At 41.3% G+C, this 16,491-nt stretch overlaps 1 protein-coding gene across 3 annotated transcripts in view; it reads left to right on the forward strand.

Annotated features, from left to right (window-relative positions):
* LOC106534858 (histone deacetylase 7) overlaps window positions 1–16,491 on the forward strand; it is a 44,897-nt gene that overhangs the window by 11,850 nt on the left and 16,556 nt on the right. Inside the window, exons 2-19 of one of the 3 annotated variants that reach the window (XM_014031626.1) lie at window positions 873–1,021; window positions 5,086–5,173; window positions 5,534–5,645; window positions 5,856–5,935; window positions 6,517–6,630; window positions 6,752–6,846; window positions 7,036–7,134; window positions 9,796–9,889; window positions 11,069–11,313; window positions 11,481–11,732; window positions 12,204–12,363; window positions 12,483–12,616; window positions 12,704–12,806; window positions 12,903–12,943; window positions 13,599–13,706; window positions 13,915–13,970; window positions 14,976–15,063; window positions 15,600–15,719. In XM_014031626.1, coding sequence (XP_013887080.1) covers window positions 890–1,021; window positions 5,086–5,173; window positions 5,534–5,645; window positions 5,856–5,935; window positions 6,517–6,630; window positions 6,752–6,846; window positions 7,036–7,134; window positions 9,796–9,889; window positions 11,069–11,313; window positions 11,481–11,732; window positions 12,204–12,363; window positions 12,483–12,616; window positions 12,704–12,806; window positions 12,903–12,943; window positions 13,599–13,706; window positions 13,915–13,970; window positions 14,976–15,063; window positions 15,600–15,719 — 2,121 coding nt within the window. In that variant the 5' untranslated portion in view covers window positions 873–889. Of the gene's footprint in view, window positions 1–872; window positions 1,022–5,085; window positions 5,174–5,533; window positions 5,646–5,853; window positions 5,936–6,342; window positions 6,631–6,751; window positions 6,847–7,035; window positions 7,135–9,795; window positions 9,890–11,068; window positions 11,314–11,480; window positions 11,733–12,203; window positions 12,364–12,482; window positions 12,617–12,703; window positions 12,807–12,902; window positions 12,944–13,598; window positions 13,707–13,914; window positions 13,971–14,975; window positions 15,064–15,599; window positions 15,720–16,491 lie in introns of those variants that run through there. The other 2 variants (XM_014031627.1, XM_014031628.1) reach the window with 2 other exon arrangements.

The following is a 16,491-nucleotide window of genomic DNA, read 5'->3' on the forward strand; positions in this document are numbered from 1 at the left end:
AATTTATCTAATTCATGGGGCTTTGCCTCCAACAAAAGGTTGAACTGCAGGAATTAGATGAGTAATGCTGTCATTTTGGGTTGGAGTCAGTCAAACAATTGTTTCAGTGAATTTCCACACCCTCCACCTTTCTTCACTGTCAATCTTCCCTAGAAGGAGCGAGGTGTCTGCTTCCATACGTCATGTTTCCTACATTTTGATAACAAGGCTAAAAAATTCATTGKTATGTTTCTTGGCTTCAGGTGTCTGTTGCACCATCATGCAGAAACAGTGTTAGGTTACCTTTGTGTTTACACATGCCTAAGCGGACTCTTGTTGGCCGCTAATGAGGCTAAAATTGTGCCAAGAGTAAGTGAAATGAAAGACTGATATTTATAGGTCTGGGTTGAAGCTTTTGTCCTCCTTTGAACCTGTTGAAAGGTGTTAGTCTGTTGTAGGACACTAAAGGTTCAGTTGTTTTCAAAAATAGGTATTTTAAGATTTTTTTTTTTTGCTTAAAAACAAAGCTGATAACTTGATCAAGAAGGCTAAAATAATAAATGCAGAGTGTAGGTGCATATAAATTTACGGAGTTTGCCCTTTGTCATATTTATTTAAACTTATCCTAATTTCTGGCAGAGGATACAAGTACCTACCTCCTCAGGAGAYCTTCAGTTTTCAACCAGTAATTAGATGTGGCTCAATTAGTATTAAGGTACAGTAATAATAATAGAAATAGCAGACAAAATAGATAAGATGTAGCAAAAATACTATTATGAAGTAAAGGAATATTAAAAAGGATTTCTCATAGTTTTCATTCCTGAACATTCCAGCGTTTCACGTATCATCACTTTACCTGTCTTTTTTTTCTCTTTTCCTGTTTCTTCCTGCAGTGGATGTGATCTTCAGCATGGACCTAAGCGTGACACACAGGTTGATACATCAAGGCCCAGATTCGACCATGTTAGCACACCAGCCTTCATTTTTCCTGGGACATCTCACAGCGGAACAATTCTCTCAATTTTCCCAGCAGCATTTGCAGGTGAGGCTAATGTTGGAGAAGGAGTAAATGAAACAGTGCTTCARCAAATTAAACCATGAGCAACAGCTCGCAATGTGCAGTCAGGCAATAGATGAATAAATTGTATAAGTTAGTAAGTTTAGTGTATAGTGTATAGTTAGTAAGTTGTATAAGTTAGGCTGATTCAGTTAATTCAATCACTGAATCAGGTGTGTTGGAGCTGGAAAACCTCTAAAACATGCAGGATAACGGACTTGAGGACTGGAGTTTGACACCCTTCCTTAGAGGAATGCATATCGCCCTTCATGCCAGAGTTTATCTAAGATTATCTTAGAACAGCTTAAGGCTGAGTCACACTACAAGATTTTAAAACAGTTGGCCGATTTTCAAAGACTGATAGAGCCCACACGTGAGGACAGAAAATCATGGATATACCAGGTTTGGTCCTACAGTGTGTCAGTCACACGGCAAGAGACAATACACCACACACGAAATTATATTTCATTCATGAACATTGAGATGTCAGGTATTAAATCACACGATACTTCCTGAAATCTCGCGAGAATTCATATGTCTGAGGAAAAATCTCACATGACCTCCAGAGAGACGTGAGTTCAGAGTAAGTAAACATTTGCGACAAGGAAGAAACAATCGTTTGTGGACTATTTTTACCAGAGGAAAAAAATTACATAGGACTTTTAACATCCAGCAGACTTTCTGGTGAGTTATGACAGTTTTTTTGTCTTCTGTATTTGGAATCCCCTCCGTGTTTATGTCACCTYGCTTTCTGATTGGCTACACGTCTCATTCACAGTCTGAGAGCCCGGGTGAACACTACACACACTGTGATATCGGGCCAAAATATCAAACATGTTGAATATCCCCGATTTGAGGTCTGAGCAGTCCCGACGTCCTTCCGAGCCGACTAGATCACTCTTAACTCACCACCCACGGCAGGAATATCTGCTGTGATTATCTTTAGAGCCATCACGATAATCTTGACTTCCTTAAGATTGTCGGAAGGGCAAATATCGGCACGATTTTCTTGTAGTGTGACGCCGGCCTTAGAATGGGTGATGGAGATGACTTTCAATCTTTCTGCCACACCAAATTTTAGTTCAATATCTGTGAAACTGACAGAAATTATATCCATTTTTGGGTTTCCAAGGTGAGTTAATGACCATCTTCTATTTGGTTGGCTCCAAAACGTAATAAGTTCTAGTGGTACATCTATTGATTATTTCTTGAACATTTTATTAAAATTCATCCATTAATTCATGAACTACACTACTTTGGTAGTGTATCAACGATGTTGATTAAAAAATGAGGATAACATTTGAAACAAAAATCTTGAGCAATCTGTCAGAGCTTAAAATATGTTTTGGGGCTCAGTCTCAGCTACCATCACACCCAATTTGAGGTAAATATCTGTAAAATAGACAGCATTATAGCAATTTTTGTGTTTTTTAGGGTTCGTTGATGACACGAATCATAGCAGGGAAAACCCCAGGGCGCAGGTGAGGTTCAAAATATAACAAAAAGGCTTTAATATAACAAAAAAGGCTGGCGAGGCAGCTCCAAAATCTCACTTGAATACACAGGGACGAGGAAGACCGGACACAGGTACGAACAACAATGATCCGACAAAGACGGATGACGAGACTCAGAATATAACGCAAACAAATTAAAAGACAATGGGAGGGACCTGGGGAGACACAAGAGGAAACAGGTTAGCATGGGCGGGGCTGGAGGCAAGACAGCAGGGAAGAGAAACACGGGAACAGAAAAACACTAGAAAATGAAGACAAAAACACAGATCATGACAGTACACCCAACCCACCCCCCACCCCACTTCAACGACGGCTCCCGACATCGAAAAAGGGAGAGGTACAGGACTAGGGGAACAGGAACACAAGAYAGGGAAACTCAGGACAAAAACAAACACACAAGTCCAGGGGGATGGCCAGGAAACCATCCATAATAACACGAGGCCTGGCAGGAACAGCAGCAGACGTGGATCCACGGGAGGAGGCGGGAGCAGACGTGGAGCCACGGGAGGAGGCGGGAGCAGATGCTAGCCACGGGAGGAGGCGGCAGCAGACACTGAGCCACGGGAGGAGGCGGGAACAGAAGCTGAGCCACGTGAGGAGGAAAGAGCAGATGCTGAGCCACAGGAGGAGGCAAGAGCAGACGTGGAGCCACGGGAGGAGGCTGGAGCAGACTTGGAGCCAAGGGAGGAGGCGGGAGCAGACGTGGAGCCACGGGAGGAGGCAGGAGCAGACGTGGAGCCAAGGGAGGAGATAGGAGCAGACGTGGAGCCAAGGGAGGAGGCGAGAGGCGATGAGGAGCCGGCGGAGGTTGATGGAGCCGGAGCCTCGGTGATGACGAACACAGGTGACAGAGGAGACGAAGAGGTGATGGCAGCTGACCCAGGCGACATGAAGGCGACGGCAGCTGACCCACGAACCTCAAGGACTGCCAACTCGGGTCTCGCCATCTCAGGAGACACTGGAACCGCCATCTCAGGAGGCACTGGGACCACCAGGACCATGGACTCTGGAACCACAGACTGTGGAACCACCGGGACCACCGACTCTGGGACCACCGAGACCACCGACTGTGGAGCCACTGGGACCAATGACTATGGAACCACTGATTGTGGAACCACCAGGACCACCAACTCAGGAGCTGGGACTGGAACCACCAACTCAGGAAACTCAGAAGAGAGGGGAACAGATTCAGGTGAGTCGGCAGACTCCGATGACTCAGCTGACACAGATGACTCAGATGACTCAGTAGCCAAAACATCTGGCTCGGGCAGCAAAGGTTCAAGAACCGCAGCAGCCGGCCCAGGAAACACAGATGGGGTGGGAGGGTGGGCGTTCAGACGCTCAACCTGGACTCGCCGAGCGTAATCGCTGACCCTCCGGTGGCCAGGCAGAAGCAGCAGATCGGGACGCCTCACCATGATGTCTTCGATCAGCTGACAGTAAAGTCTTTTTGCCGCAGGGGTGGAGGACCACCGGAGGATCATCAGTGCCCCGGCGATCTTAGAGCTTGTCACCTTGTCCACCACGGCGGCAGAGACGGGTGAGGCAAAACCGGTCATGTGGAGTTCAGGCGGCATTGGAGAAAATTCTTCTGCCACGTAGAGAGGCAGACCAAAGAAACCTCTTCTAGCGGGCTGGACACGGTCGGATCAATATGACACGAATCGTAGCAGGGAAAAACCCAGGGTGCAGGCGAGGTTCAAAATGTAACAAAAAGGCTTTAATATAACAAAAAAAAGGCTGGTGAGGCAGCTTCAAAAACTCACTTGAATACACAGGGATGAGGAAGACTGGACACAGGTACGAACAACAATGATCCGACAAAGACGGATGACGAGACTCAGAATATAAAGCAAACAAATTAAAAGACAATGGGGGAGACCTGGGGAGACACAAGAGGAAACAGGTGAGCATGGGCAGGGCTGGAGGCAAGACAGCAGGGAAGAGAAACACAAGGGAACAGAAAAAAAACTAGAAAATGAAGACAAAAACACAGATCATGACAGTTGACAATGGCAGCCATTCTGAGTCATGCTGACTCCAAAAAGGAAATAGGTCTACATGTGCATCAAATAATAATTTCTGCAAGTTTCATTAAAATTCGTCCAGTGGTTCATGAGATATTTTGCTAACAGACAGACACATGAAGACATGCATACGAAACAAAAGCAAAGCAACATTTTGCTGATGTTGTTTAAGGCTTGCAACGTCGTAATTTTACTTGTACCGGTAACTCTACGTATAGTGCAGAACAACCCTTCTGTATTAACCACAAGAAGTCAGCTGGTTTTGCCACAAGCTGTTCTGAGGTATAACAGCACATATGAGAAAGAAAAGGGTGAAGTTACTGATACCAATCCATCTTCTCAACTTTTCTGATGGAGTGTTCTACAAAATTTATTTTTACAATATTAGGTGGCATACAGACTTTGCTTGTCAAGCAGTAAAAAAGGGGATTTTTGTCTCTTTTTTTTTACTAAATCCACAAATAACTAAATACATCTGCATTAACATTTTTCATGTTTTTCCTTTCAGTATAACTCTGAACAAAGGCAAAGAGAAATGGAGGAGGAGAAGAGAGACGAGCTGCAGCAGCTGATCCAAAAGAGTAAAAATGAGCAGAGTGAGTCTCATCTGTTGCCTTTCTTCGTATGATCACGTTTTCATAAGTTCTGTGAAACAACACGAAGCTACAGACAGACTCCTTATCTGAATCATCACACACTGTACAGTGTGTTTCAATGAAAATGAAGGGGATTTCCATCTGTACTGCCAGTAATTTTGAAAAAAAAAAAATGTAATAGTATACAAAGAGAAGAAACAGATATACCAGTTCTCACCTTGGTGAGGTCTGTACTACTTTGTCATTTAGAGAGGCATTGCTTTGTGTAAAATTATAAAATAAAAACTAAATTGAATATATTCATTGTGCAAACATTTTATTATGAAGCACATGACATGGACCTCTTTAACTGCACTTCAGGTGCTGTTGCCAGTCCACTTGTAAGGCAGAAACTTCGGGAACATATAATAATGAAGAAACAGCCTTCCCATGACAGGATTACCCCAAGTAGTAGTACTCCCCCAGGATACAGGTGAGACGGGCTTCTTTTCTTATTTACAACTCAGGACAAACACTAAAAAAAACACTTTTATTCATTTTAATTGTGTTGGAATGATGGATTTATTGATTTCCTTCATTAAAACAATTTAAAATATTTTTTTAGAAAGTGAAAGGACAGCTATAAATCATGTCGTATCTGATGTTATATATACTGATGTTGATGTTGTGTTTGGTTACCAAGGCTGCCAGTTTCTGACATTTCCTCAAAGCCTCAAGCTACACCCAGTGACCAGCGTAAGGACCTCGCCCTGCGAAGAACAGGTGAGAAAGCTGATTGTGTGATCGAGGTTAACATCCTGAGATTAGAACTTTCAGAGGCACGGATGATTTTCCATTGGATGCAATAAAATAAAGGACACTCGTTGAGGTAGCGGGCCTGCTGGGCCAGAAAGTGCTGAATGGTTGTAAATCATAGGCAACAAAAAGACAAAAAGACCAAAGCAGTTATGTAACTTTAACTAAGGTATGTGTAAAATGAACTGCGTGAGAGACTGACACATTTCTTCCTTACGCTGTGAATTAGAGTGGGAGTGGTTCCTCTACATTTCAGTACACCAACCATTATTTATTTGCGTTGCCCTAAAACCCTTTTTAACACGCACTCACTGACACCCTGAAGTGCTTGAGTTGGCATGGGGACAACAAAAATACAGCTTTTATCTTCTCAGGGCCTGCCACTGATTGATTACTTTGTTTGGACTCTTTGGAAACTGACCAACGTAAACATAGGATCATAAGCATTCACCACTATGGAAGTATTTGCATGTTTCACTTTAGCTTGATTTTGTTATGGAAACTGCTTGTGCACGCTCTTCGTCACATGCGCATTTGTATTTGTGCAGTCTCTGAGCCCACACTGAAGTGGAAGTTAAAGAAAATCATCACCACGAGGCCTAACCCGCTGCAGCGAAAGATCAGTGCCCCTCCTGATGTCAAACACAGGACAGAAACTCTGGGTATGAATACATAGATTATCAGTTGTGGTTCATTTAATACAACATTCGTAAAACAGAAGGCGTGTGTTTTCTAGAGAAATTTAATCAAGATATTTTCCTTTTTCTTCAATCTTTCATTCAGACTCTTCCCCAAGCAGCAGCGCCTCAGCATCAGGGTGCAGCTCACCAAATGACAGCCTCATTTCAGACAACGGCTCCTTTTCTCTGACTGCTGAGGTGAACCTCTTTACTCTGTTYTGGTTATAACAGCTTCCTGTCCTTACAACAACACCACAATACACTCTTCTCAAATAAATGCATGAATGAGAGTCGAATCAGAGATCATTCAACCAAAGAATKATTTGTTGCAGTTTTTTGCCCAATTTGCCCAAATAGTTTTATTAATTAAGAAATCTGCTTTTTCAGTCTAAGGGGTTGCTGTTGAAGAACGGTAGTTTACCTCTTTTTACCAGGACCAGCAACACTACTGCAGGGCACAACATCACAGCTGGACTTCCTGCACAGGTGAGCAACATTTGTTTCAGATTTACTGTCACAGGAAACCAACAAGTAGTTTTCTAAATCAGTTGCGTAGATTTAATAGATATAGCTCACTTAAATACACACCTAATTCACAAGCAAGTATTAAAACATGTTAAATTATAATATTAAATATTATCTGCCACTTTAAACATTTATAGAGGCATGTGTTATTTACAGGCTTTCACTTCTTTCCTGATGTTTTTAGTGACAGCCTACATTAGGGCTGGGTATCATGGCCAATTCTCTAAATCGATTCAATTTCGATTTATTAAGTTCAGAATCGATTAATCACAATTTGATTTGATTTGATTCGATTCGATTCAATTCAATTCGATTCAATGAAAATGTTTATTGATACTACACCATTTTTTCTCTTCAACATAAACATCAGGTTTTAAGGACAAACTTTAAATTAAACTGTTTAATCTTGAAAGAAAACCGTCACAAGTAAAAAAAAGTTTTAAAGTATAAAGGAATTGCAGGTGACAGTGTTGTTGGATGCATTCATTTTTAAGTAATTAATTATTTTGATAAATAAGAAGTGATGGGAATAAGGTTGCAGGAGAAGAGGTGGGCTAATATAAATATACTTCTGCCCACTCCTTTTGAGTGTATGAAGATTTGTGAATGGGTGTTCTGAACTGTAATCTCATTGTGCTCTGTACAATGACAATAAAGGTTTATCTTATCTTAAAACTGTACACTCACCGGCCACTTTATTAGGTACACCTGTCCAACTGCTCGTTAACACTTAATTTCTAATCAGCCAATCACATGGCGGCAACTCAGTGCATTTAGGCATGTAGACATGGTCAAGACAATCTCCTGCAGTTCAAACCGAGCATCAGTATGGGGAAGAAAGGTGATTTGAGTGCCTTTGAACGTGGCATGGTTGTTGGTGCCAGAAGGGCTGGTCTGAGTATTTCAGAAACTGCTGATCTACTGGGATTTTCACGCACAACCATCTCTAGGGTTTACAGAGAGTGGTCTGAAAAAGAAAAAACATCCAGTGAGCGGCAGTCCTGTGGGCGGAAATGCCTTGTTGATACCAGAGGTCAGAGGAGAATGGGCAGACTGGTTCRAGCTGATAGAAAGGCAACAGTGACTCAAATAACCACCCGTTACAACCRAGGTAGGCAGAAGAGCATCTCTGAACGCACAGTACATCGAACTTTGAGGCAGATGGGCTTCAGCAGCAGAAGACCACACCGGGTGCCACTCCTTTCAGCTAAGAACAGGAAACTGAGGCTACAATTTGCACAAGCTCATCGAAATTGGACAAGAGAAGATTGGAAAAACGTTGCCTGGTCTGATGAGTCTCGATTTCTGCTGCGACATTCGGATTGTAGGGTCAGAATTTGGCGTCAACAACATGAAARCATGGATCCATCCTGCCTTGTATCAACGGTTCAGGCTGGTGGAGGTGGTGTCATGGTGTGGGGAATCTTTTCTTGGCACTCTTTGGGCCCCTTGGTACCAATTGAGCATCGTTGCAACGCCACAGCCTACCTGAGTATTGTTGCTGACCATGTCCATCCCTTTATGACCACAATGTACCCAACATCTGATGGCTACTTTCAGCAGGATAATGCGCCATGTCATAAAGCTGGAATCATCTCAGACTGGTTTCTTGAACATGACAATGAGTTCACTGTACTCAAATGGCCTCCACAGTCACCAGATCTCAGTCCAATAGAGCATCTTTGGGATGTGSTGGAACGGGAGATTCGCATCATGGATGTGCAGCCGACAAATCTGCGGCAACTGTGTGATGCCATCATGTCAATATGGACCAAAATCTCTGAGGAATGCTTCCAGCACCTTGTTGAATCTATGCCACGAAGAATTGAGGCAGTTCTGAAGGCAAAAGGGGGTCCAACCCGTTACTAGYGTGGTGTACCTAATAAAGTGGCCGGTGAGTGTATATTTGTAATGATTCTGTTACCTTTTGTTATGCTCAATTAAAATTATTAAAACTTAATACATATAATTTATTAAAACAAATACAAAATTTCATCACTGTGATTTCATTAAGACATCTCTTAAAGTTTAAAAATAATAATATTGGTAACAAAACAAAACRATTTTGTTAGAATTTCATCTTTAACACATTTATACATGCCAGTGGAGAACAGTTCAGTCAGATGTTTACACACAGTAGTTTAGTTTAAGCGCCTAACGAGCCGCTCGTCAAACCCCGCTTTGTTTCTTCTACCACGAAGGAGCACAAATCTTTGCAAACAAAAGCCACCGTGGTCTCTGTTATGTTTAAGTTCTGCTGAGTCGGTTGATAACGTTAATGATTCCTTAGTTTCTTTTGTTTTGATCCAGACAACTTGTTATCGAAAGCTAATGTTAGCACTGAACATCATCCGGATGTAAACATACAGCAAGCCAGGAGTGACAAAATATAGAAACGCGCCTCAGACGTGCACACAAGACGCCATGGGGAAGAATCGATCTCATGTCCTGTGAATCAATTTTCCCAAATTTAAATGAAATTGATCCAAGATCGATAAAATCGATTTTTTACCCAACCCTAGCCTACATACAGTCTGTAGGGTTGTTTATGAGATCATTAACTCTCACTTCGCCTCATTTTTTTTATCACAACTTCTCTCCTGTTCTTTTCTTCTCTCCCAGGCTGACTTGTGTGCGGTAAAGCCCTTGACCATATCAGCTCTGCAACCTGTCTACCTGCCTCCACGCCTGCTGTTGCCCTCCAAGTTCGTTCCTTGTGAGTTGGATTGTTGGTGAAATACCTCAGTAAACACACAAACAGAACACAACACATCGTGTGACCAATCAAGTGAAAATATGGAGACATTTGAGTCGTATTGTTGTATCAATGGTTTGGGTTGTTCCCATACTTTCATTATTTGAGAGTGATAATTAAGTTGTGCTTCATTATTCAGCTGGAGGTTTGCCAACAGTTTGAGGAACACTTGATAATTATGACCATTTTTGACTTCTTTCAAGTTCCTGCTGTGACTAATTTTATTTCTTTCATATAGAATCTTGGTTGTTACTTTTCATCTAAAACTGCAGGTAGATTTCAGCATGAAACAGACAACTACCATGCTAGTGGAATAATACATTTAATTACTAGGGATGAAAATAAAATAATAAATTATTAGCAATATTTAAACAGTTTCCCTGCTTATTACTTAGTTGTTATTGTCAAGTATATTGTAGTAAAACACAAGATAATGTCATGTATGCTCTTTATGTTTGATGATTATTGTTGCTAAAATTAAAAAGGTGTTGAATTATTAAAGGTATTGATTGATTCTTTATTCATTTAATTAAAAACAACATAACTATATACAACAGAAAACAAAGAAAATACACAAATCCAAAATAATAAAATGAAAAGGAAAGGTAGCAGAAGAATTATTATTTGTGATTGTCATTTACTATCGTAACTTTTACAGACAGGGCAGTGTTTTTTGTAGTTTAACCTTACTTCTGTAGGAGGCATTACCAATTAGTTGTATGTGCGTCATTTTGTTGTGGCTTAACCTCCAAGTATTTGTTTTTTTGCAGCTGCTGACAGGTCTGATAAATGGCCAGGCTTTCTAAGATATTTAGTAACTTGTTGTCATGTGGAGAATAAACGATTGTGTGCTTTTAAAACAAGTCAAACGCCTGCAGGGAAACAGTATTTTGCTTTAAATCAAAGACTGTCTTTTGTTTTAAATACCTCAAGAGCGCTCTCTGCTGACAAGAGGACGATGATGCACTTTCACAGTTATAAATTTGTGTGTTTATTTACAAACTTTTGTCATTTCCATCCACTTCTTTAATTAATTAATTACATTTAATTTCTCCTCTGACTCTCCGGGACTTCCTTCCTCTGAATTCAGTTTGCATTAATCATCACTCTAACCCGTCTCCTCTCTGTGTCTGTCTGCAGTTCAAGGTTTGACTTCCATTCCTCAGCAGCAGCATCCTCGCCTCTCCTCCCCCTCCAGGAGAGAAGGTTTAGCCACCTTACCCTCCCACCCACCTGTGGAGCGAACACATTCAGAGCCGTTACCCTACAACCACTCAGTCCTGCGCCTGCACACAAGCCACCATCTTAACACCCCGTACCATCTTCCCCCGCAATTCCTCAAGCGCGGACTGGACATGTCCAAGCGGAATTCACAGCTGAGCAAGGTGAGAGGTGGTGGGTGTGAACACAAGGATGTTACAGCATACATTTCTCACTGGTGATGAATTATCTTAACTGATCAGTTTAATATTATCTGTTTGTCCACAAATGCTTAAAGAGATTATTTATAACTTAAAGACATGAATAGTGAAAAACTTCTACTTTAAAATAGCTGAATATCAAAACCACTGAGAAGCCACGTCTGACACAGATCCCATCAGAGGAAATGGACGTGGACCTGGATGAGACCGGATCAATGTCGGGWTCGGGGACGGGGTCTTTGTGCGGCTCTGAACCTGGTTCACTGTGTGAGGACAGCCACAGCAGGAGGCAAAGCAACGCCAGCACAGACTCGTTTTATGGCACAGAGTCCAACACCTCCTCCAGGGACAGCTTGATCGAGACTTCGCATCCTCTTAATCAGGTGCTAATATCAAGTCATGGTAACACAACCATAAACAAACATTTCCTTTAGATTTAAACACTAAAGTTTAAAGAACAAATAAAAATCTTAACAGGATTAAATAACATAATTGTTTATCATTGCAGCACTTTGACAGAAATAAATGAATAGCTCATCTGGTTATGTTGTTTAGCAAMGAAAAAAAATAGAAATATAGTTAGAATATATAGAGTGCCACTAGGAGGCACTGTTGCTTTATTTATACAAGCAGGAAGGCCTGGAGTAATGCTTCTTGCAGCATGCATGGCAGTGTCAACTGTTCTTCATCAGTTGCTTGTTTGAGACAAGGAAAATTAAATTGTCCAGATAATGAGTTGGAAAATCACATTTAGCATTTGAAATGTTTTTTTTTTTTTCTCATGTGTAATAAACACTTCCACATTTTGATCACAGTCTGTTCTCCTCTTCACACAACGTTCTGCAAAAACACAGAGGCAGGTGATCCTTAGATCAGGTCTCCAGACAGATGCACTGGGCATCCCTGCCTTACTTTGGCCCCACATGTCTCACCCGCCGGTGATCCGGACCCGGTCCTTACCAGCCACGGCCTCCCTGTCTCCTGCAACAGACACCAAGCTACGTTTCACAACAGGTGAACCAAACACTCTGGATTAGGAACATATAAAATGATCCAGTTTCCTGCAGGTTTGGACCTATTGTGGGTTACACCATCTGGTTATATTATAAATGTATGTTTGTGTTTTTGTCCAGGTTTAGTTTATGATGCTCAGATGCTGAAGCACCAATGTAGCTGTGGAGACAACAGCCGTCACCCTGAGCATTCAGGAAGGATACAAAGCATCTGGTCCAGACTGCAAGAGAGAGGGCTGAGGAGCCACTGTGAGGTACGATGACCCCAGCCTGATAAAGTGTGAGATGAAGAGCCACCAAACATATTAGTTTTACAAATCATCTGCATTTTTGTGCTGCAGTGGATCCGCAGCAGAAAGGCCACCCGTGAAGAGTTGCAGTCAGTTCATTCTGAAAACCATGTGTTAATGTTTGGCAACAAGCTGGACAACCGCAGGCTTGCCGGTAAGATCCGTGCTGGCCCTCCTGTGAAATGTATTTAAAATAGCAGTTAAAATAATATGTTTATGACAGCTGAATGAAATGAACTTCCTCGTGCAGGACATCGCATTTTTGTGGAGTTACCATGTGGAGGTGTTGGGGTAAGTGTACACATACATACATACACACACACACTTACACACATTACAAAGCCATTTTTAAATCTCAAGTCATGTGGGAATTTTTCCACTTATCTAATTGCATTTACTGAACAGCAAACATCACATGGCTGATTATGCCTCATTACACAATTTAGGTAATGATGCTACAAATTACTGATGCTATTGTTTTTGGCTAAAATAACCTCGAAAACTCAGAAATTCAAAGTCTGTGCAAAGGTAAGATTTGGAGTAAAAGAAACATTCAAGCTTTGATAGTCATTGCATCAGAATGAGGATGTGGAAGAAGAAAAATGATAATAAATTCAGAGGAGATGTGGAAAATCTGAAGGGGGCTGGGTGGCTGTTGATAAGAGGACCGATGTGCCTGGATTTCCGGCCTTTGGCTGTTCCAGTGAAGAKGGGTGATTGGAACAAGATGGCAAAGTCTGAGAAAAAAAATCCTCTCATTGCATTGTTCTCCAGCAGTACAGCAACATGCCAACAAGTTTTAAAATGTGGAGGAACATTAAAACACAAGCAGGGTACTACAGAAAAAATACATGCAAGTAAAGAAAAAGCGTGACAGAACTGCTAATAATTAAAAATGAAATGACTTTGTTTGTTTAAAATCTGTTATTCCTTCTTTTCCTGACAGGTAGACGTTGATACAGTCTGGAATGAACAACACACAGCTGTCGCTTCCCAGATTGCTGCAGGTTGTGTCACAGACCTGGCACTGAAGGTGGCACAGAGGGAGCTGAAGGTGGGTCTTTGTTGAGTCAGGAACTTTGAAGCTTTAATGCAACTTCATGGGGCGTAAAACCTGTGAAATAATCTATACTTATTCAGCTTCTTAGTTGTTCACAAAGTTTGGTGAGTTTGAAGGCAAATGTTTCTAAACTTTTATGTTTAGGGATATGATGCTACACAAACAAAAAGGTATTAATGTAGTTTTTTCTGTCCTCTCACAGAATGGCTTTGCAGTGGTGAGGCCCCCTGGACACCATGCAACCCGTTCCTCTCCTCTGTAAGTATAGAAGTGTACATGCACACACATATACACATGAATGCATACCAGGAGCCAAGGGGGCTGCAAAGTGTTTCAAAGGGTTTATTACAAATCAGCTTTACTTCAGAGGGAAAGAAAAAGAGAGAGAGTCTCTCCATGTTAGCATGTGTGTGTGTGTCCCACTACCTGCCTGACGCTCGAGGCAATCTACCTCCTCGGCTGTTTTTTTTTAAGCTTTCAAGACACAAAGCAAAGCACCTCTAAAGAGCTGAGCATGTGTGTGTACATCCAGCAATGCACAGAGTGTGGATGTGCATATTTGTGTGCATTGATTTGTGTCAGTCTTTGATAGCAGGCATTTGCCAAGTAACCACATTCAGCTGGAGCTGTGTGTGTGTGTGAGAGCTCAGCAGCGCCTGTCACTGGTTATTTATAGGATGATAATGACTTTTTCTTGATGAGCAAAGTTTGGACAGCTTATAATGTGCATTGTTTGCTCACACACACACACACAGGCGCTCACACTTTACAGCCCATGCTGACGTTGCCTTTTCCAACATTCTTTTGTTGTTTTTTATGCATCAACACTTTTTTTTGTTTGTTTTGCGTAAAGGAGTTGCTACACCAAGTTCTGAGTTCATTTCTCCAAAATCATCCCTCACGTTTTGCCAAATTTCTGACTGGTATTGTTTGGAATGCAGATTAAACTTTATGACAAGATTTGTTTTCTGTTTGTTGCTGAATTCGTGGATCCTGCGTTTTCAATTTTTGGTTGTCAGCTTAGGAGAAAAGCTGCAAAACCAATTTATATTAGAACCAACTTGTTTCTTAAATATTTGCTGTAACTCTTAACGTGGCAGGGTTGAGTGAAGTGGCTGTCACACCCTCAAGGGCCACCGTACAAAGCCAGAAAACTGTCTTAGTGGCTCCTAAGGTCCATATGGTGATGCTGTGATATTAATTTGCTGAAGATGTTCTGATAAACACATCTGGCTGCCACTCTTCCTGTCTGTTTGTCCACAGGGGCTTCTGTTACTTCAACTCTGTGGCCATCGCAGCCAAGCAGCTCCAACATAAGCTCAACGTCAGCAAGGTCCTGATTGTAGACTGGGTAAGGAGCCACAGCACGGCCACTGTCATGGACCAATGTACAGACACACAGATGGGTCAGAGGTACAAACAAGGACCCAGACGTACAGTAGCACCCTGAGTTACCGTTTTGATTATTTAGACAGTTATTTCTGTTATCCACGTGTGAGCTGAGCTGCCACATATGCTTAGAGTAGACATTAAATCACACATAGACACATGAAAGCTCACCAACATGTGCACATATTGATCTGCAGCCAGTTGGTTTTCTCTGCTCAACATATGTGTTTGAGTACTCACTGTGTTTTTACACAATACATACTCTCTGGTACACTCTTGCATGAAATGCAATTTAATATAAAGAATATTAAAAAGAGAAAAACACATTTTCCACTGTCAAGAAAGAGATGTGCAAGGTTTTAGTCCGAATTTCTGGTTTGGTGTTAAACCTAACTATTGGTTTCATTAGTCATTTGCATCATTACGTCACAATACATTCATTGATAAATACCTGCAGCCATTCATAACATCCWGACCTGTCCTCAAATGACTGTCCAGGACGTGCACCATGGCAACGGCACCCAGGAGGCCTTCTACGATGACCCAAACGTGCTGTACATCTCTCTGCATCGCTACGATGATGGAAACTTCTTCCCTGGTAGTGGGCATCCAAACGAGGTTTGTCAGTATTGTATCATTTACTGTATTTATTCATGTATAATACTAGAAATTTAACACTAAAAATCGTCCATAAAGTGGGAGGATAGTATTATACACAGGTTATTGATAACTGTGTGAATGCTACACAGCATTTGAAGACTATTGAGATCATTCTTTTTTACGTACGTATTTCGGCATCTAACTCGCTCCACAATTTTTGTGTTATTTCAACAATTAAAACATTCAGCTCATTTATGCCAAGGTTGCTATGACTTWAGGTATTTCAGCTATGTATACTTTTTTAGTTATTTCACTTTTTTGCCATTGAAAATGATGGAGCTGTTTTCAACATCCTTAAAACCCTTTAAAATGTTTCTAAATCTTTACAGCACCTTACACATTTTGTTCTGGTCATGCTCTTTTTCGTTTTCTTGTGCTAATTTTAATTTTCTGCTATTTCAGCYAAAATTCTGCTTCTTTCTGCTATTCTTCTGCATTTTTCTACCTTTTTTGTATGTTTTTCTGCTCCTCTGTGCTGTTTATGCTTCTTACAGATGCTTTTTTCTATATTCAGCTATTTTCTGCAATTTTAGCTAAAGTTCAGATGTTATTAGATAAAGTTAGCTGTTTTAAGCTAAATACACATTTTTAAAGCAAATTGTTCATGCAAAGTTAAGCAAACGTGCTCCTTATGCTTCTTTATGCTAATTAAAGAATTTCCAGCTACGTTTTAGCTGTTTTACTGAAAATTTCAGCTCTTTTAGCTACTAATTTTACTACAAATTGACAC

Source organism: Austrofundulus limnaeus, unplaced genomic scaffold (genome assembly GCF_001266775.1).
Source record: "Austrofundulus limnaeus strain Quisiro unplaced genomic scaffold, Austrofundulus_limnaeus-1.0 Scaffold1289, whole genome shotgun sequence".
Lineage (NCBI taxonomy): Eukaryota > Metazoa > Chordata > Actinopteri > Cyprinodontiformes > Rivulidae > Austrofundulus > Austrofundulus limnaeus.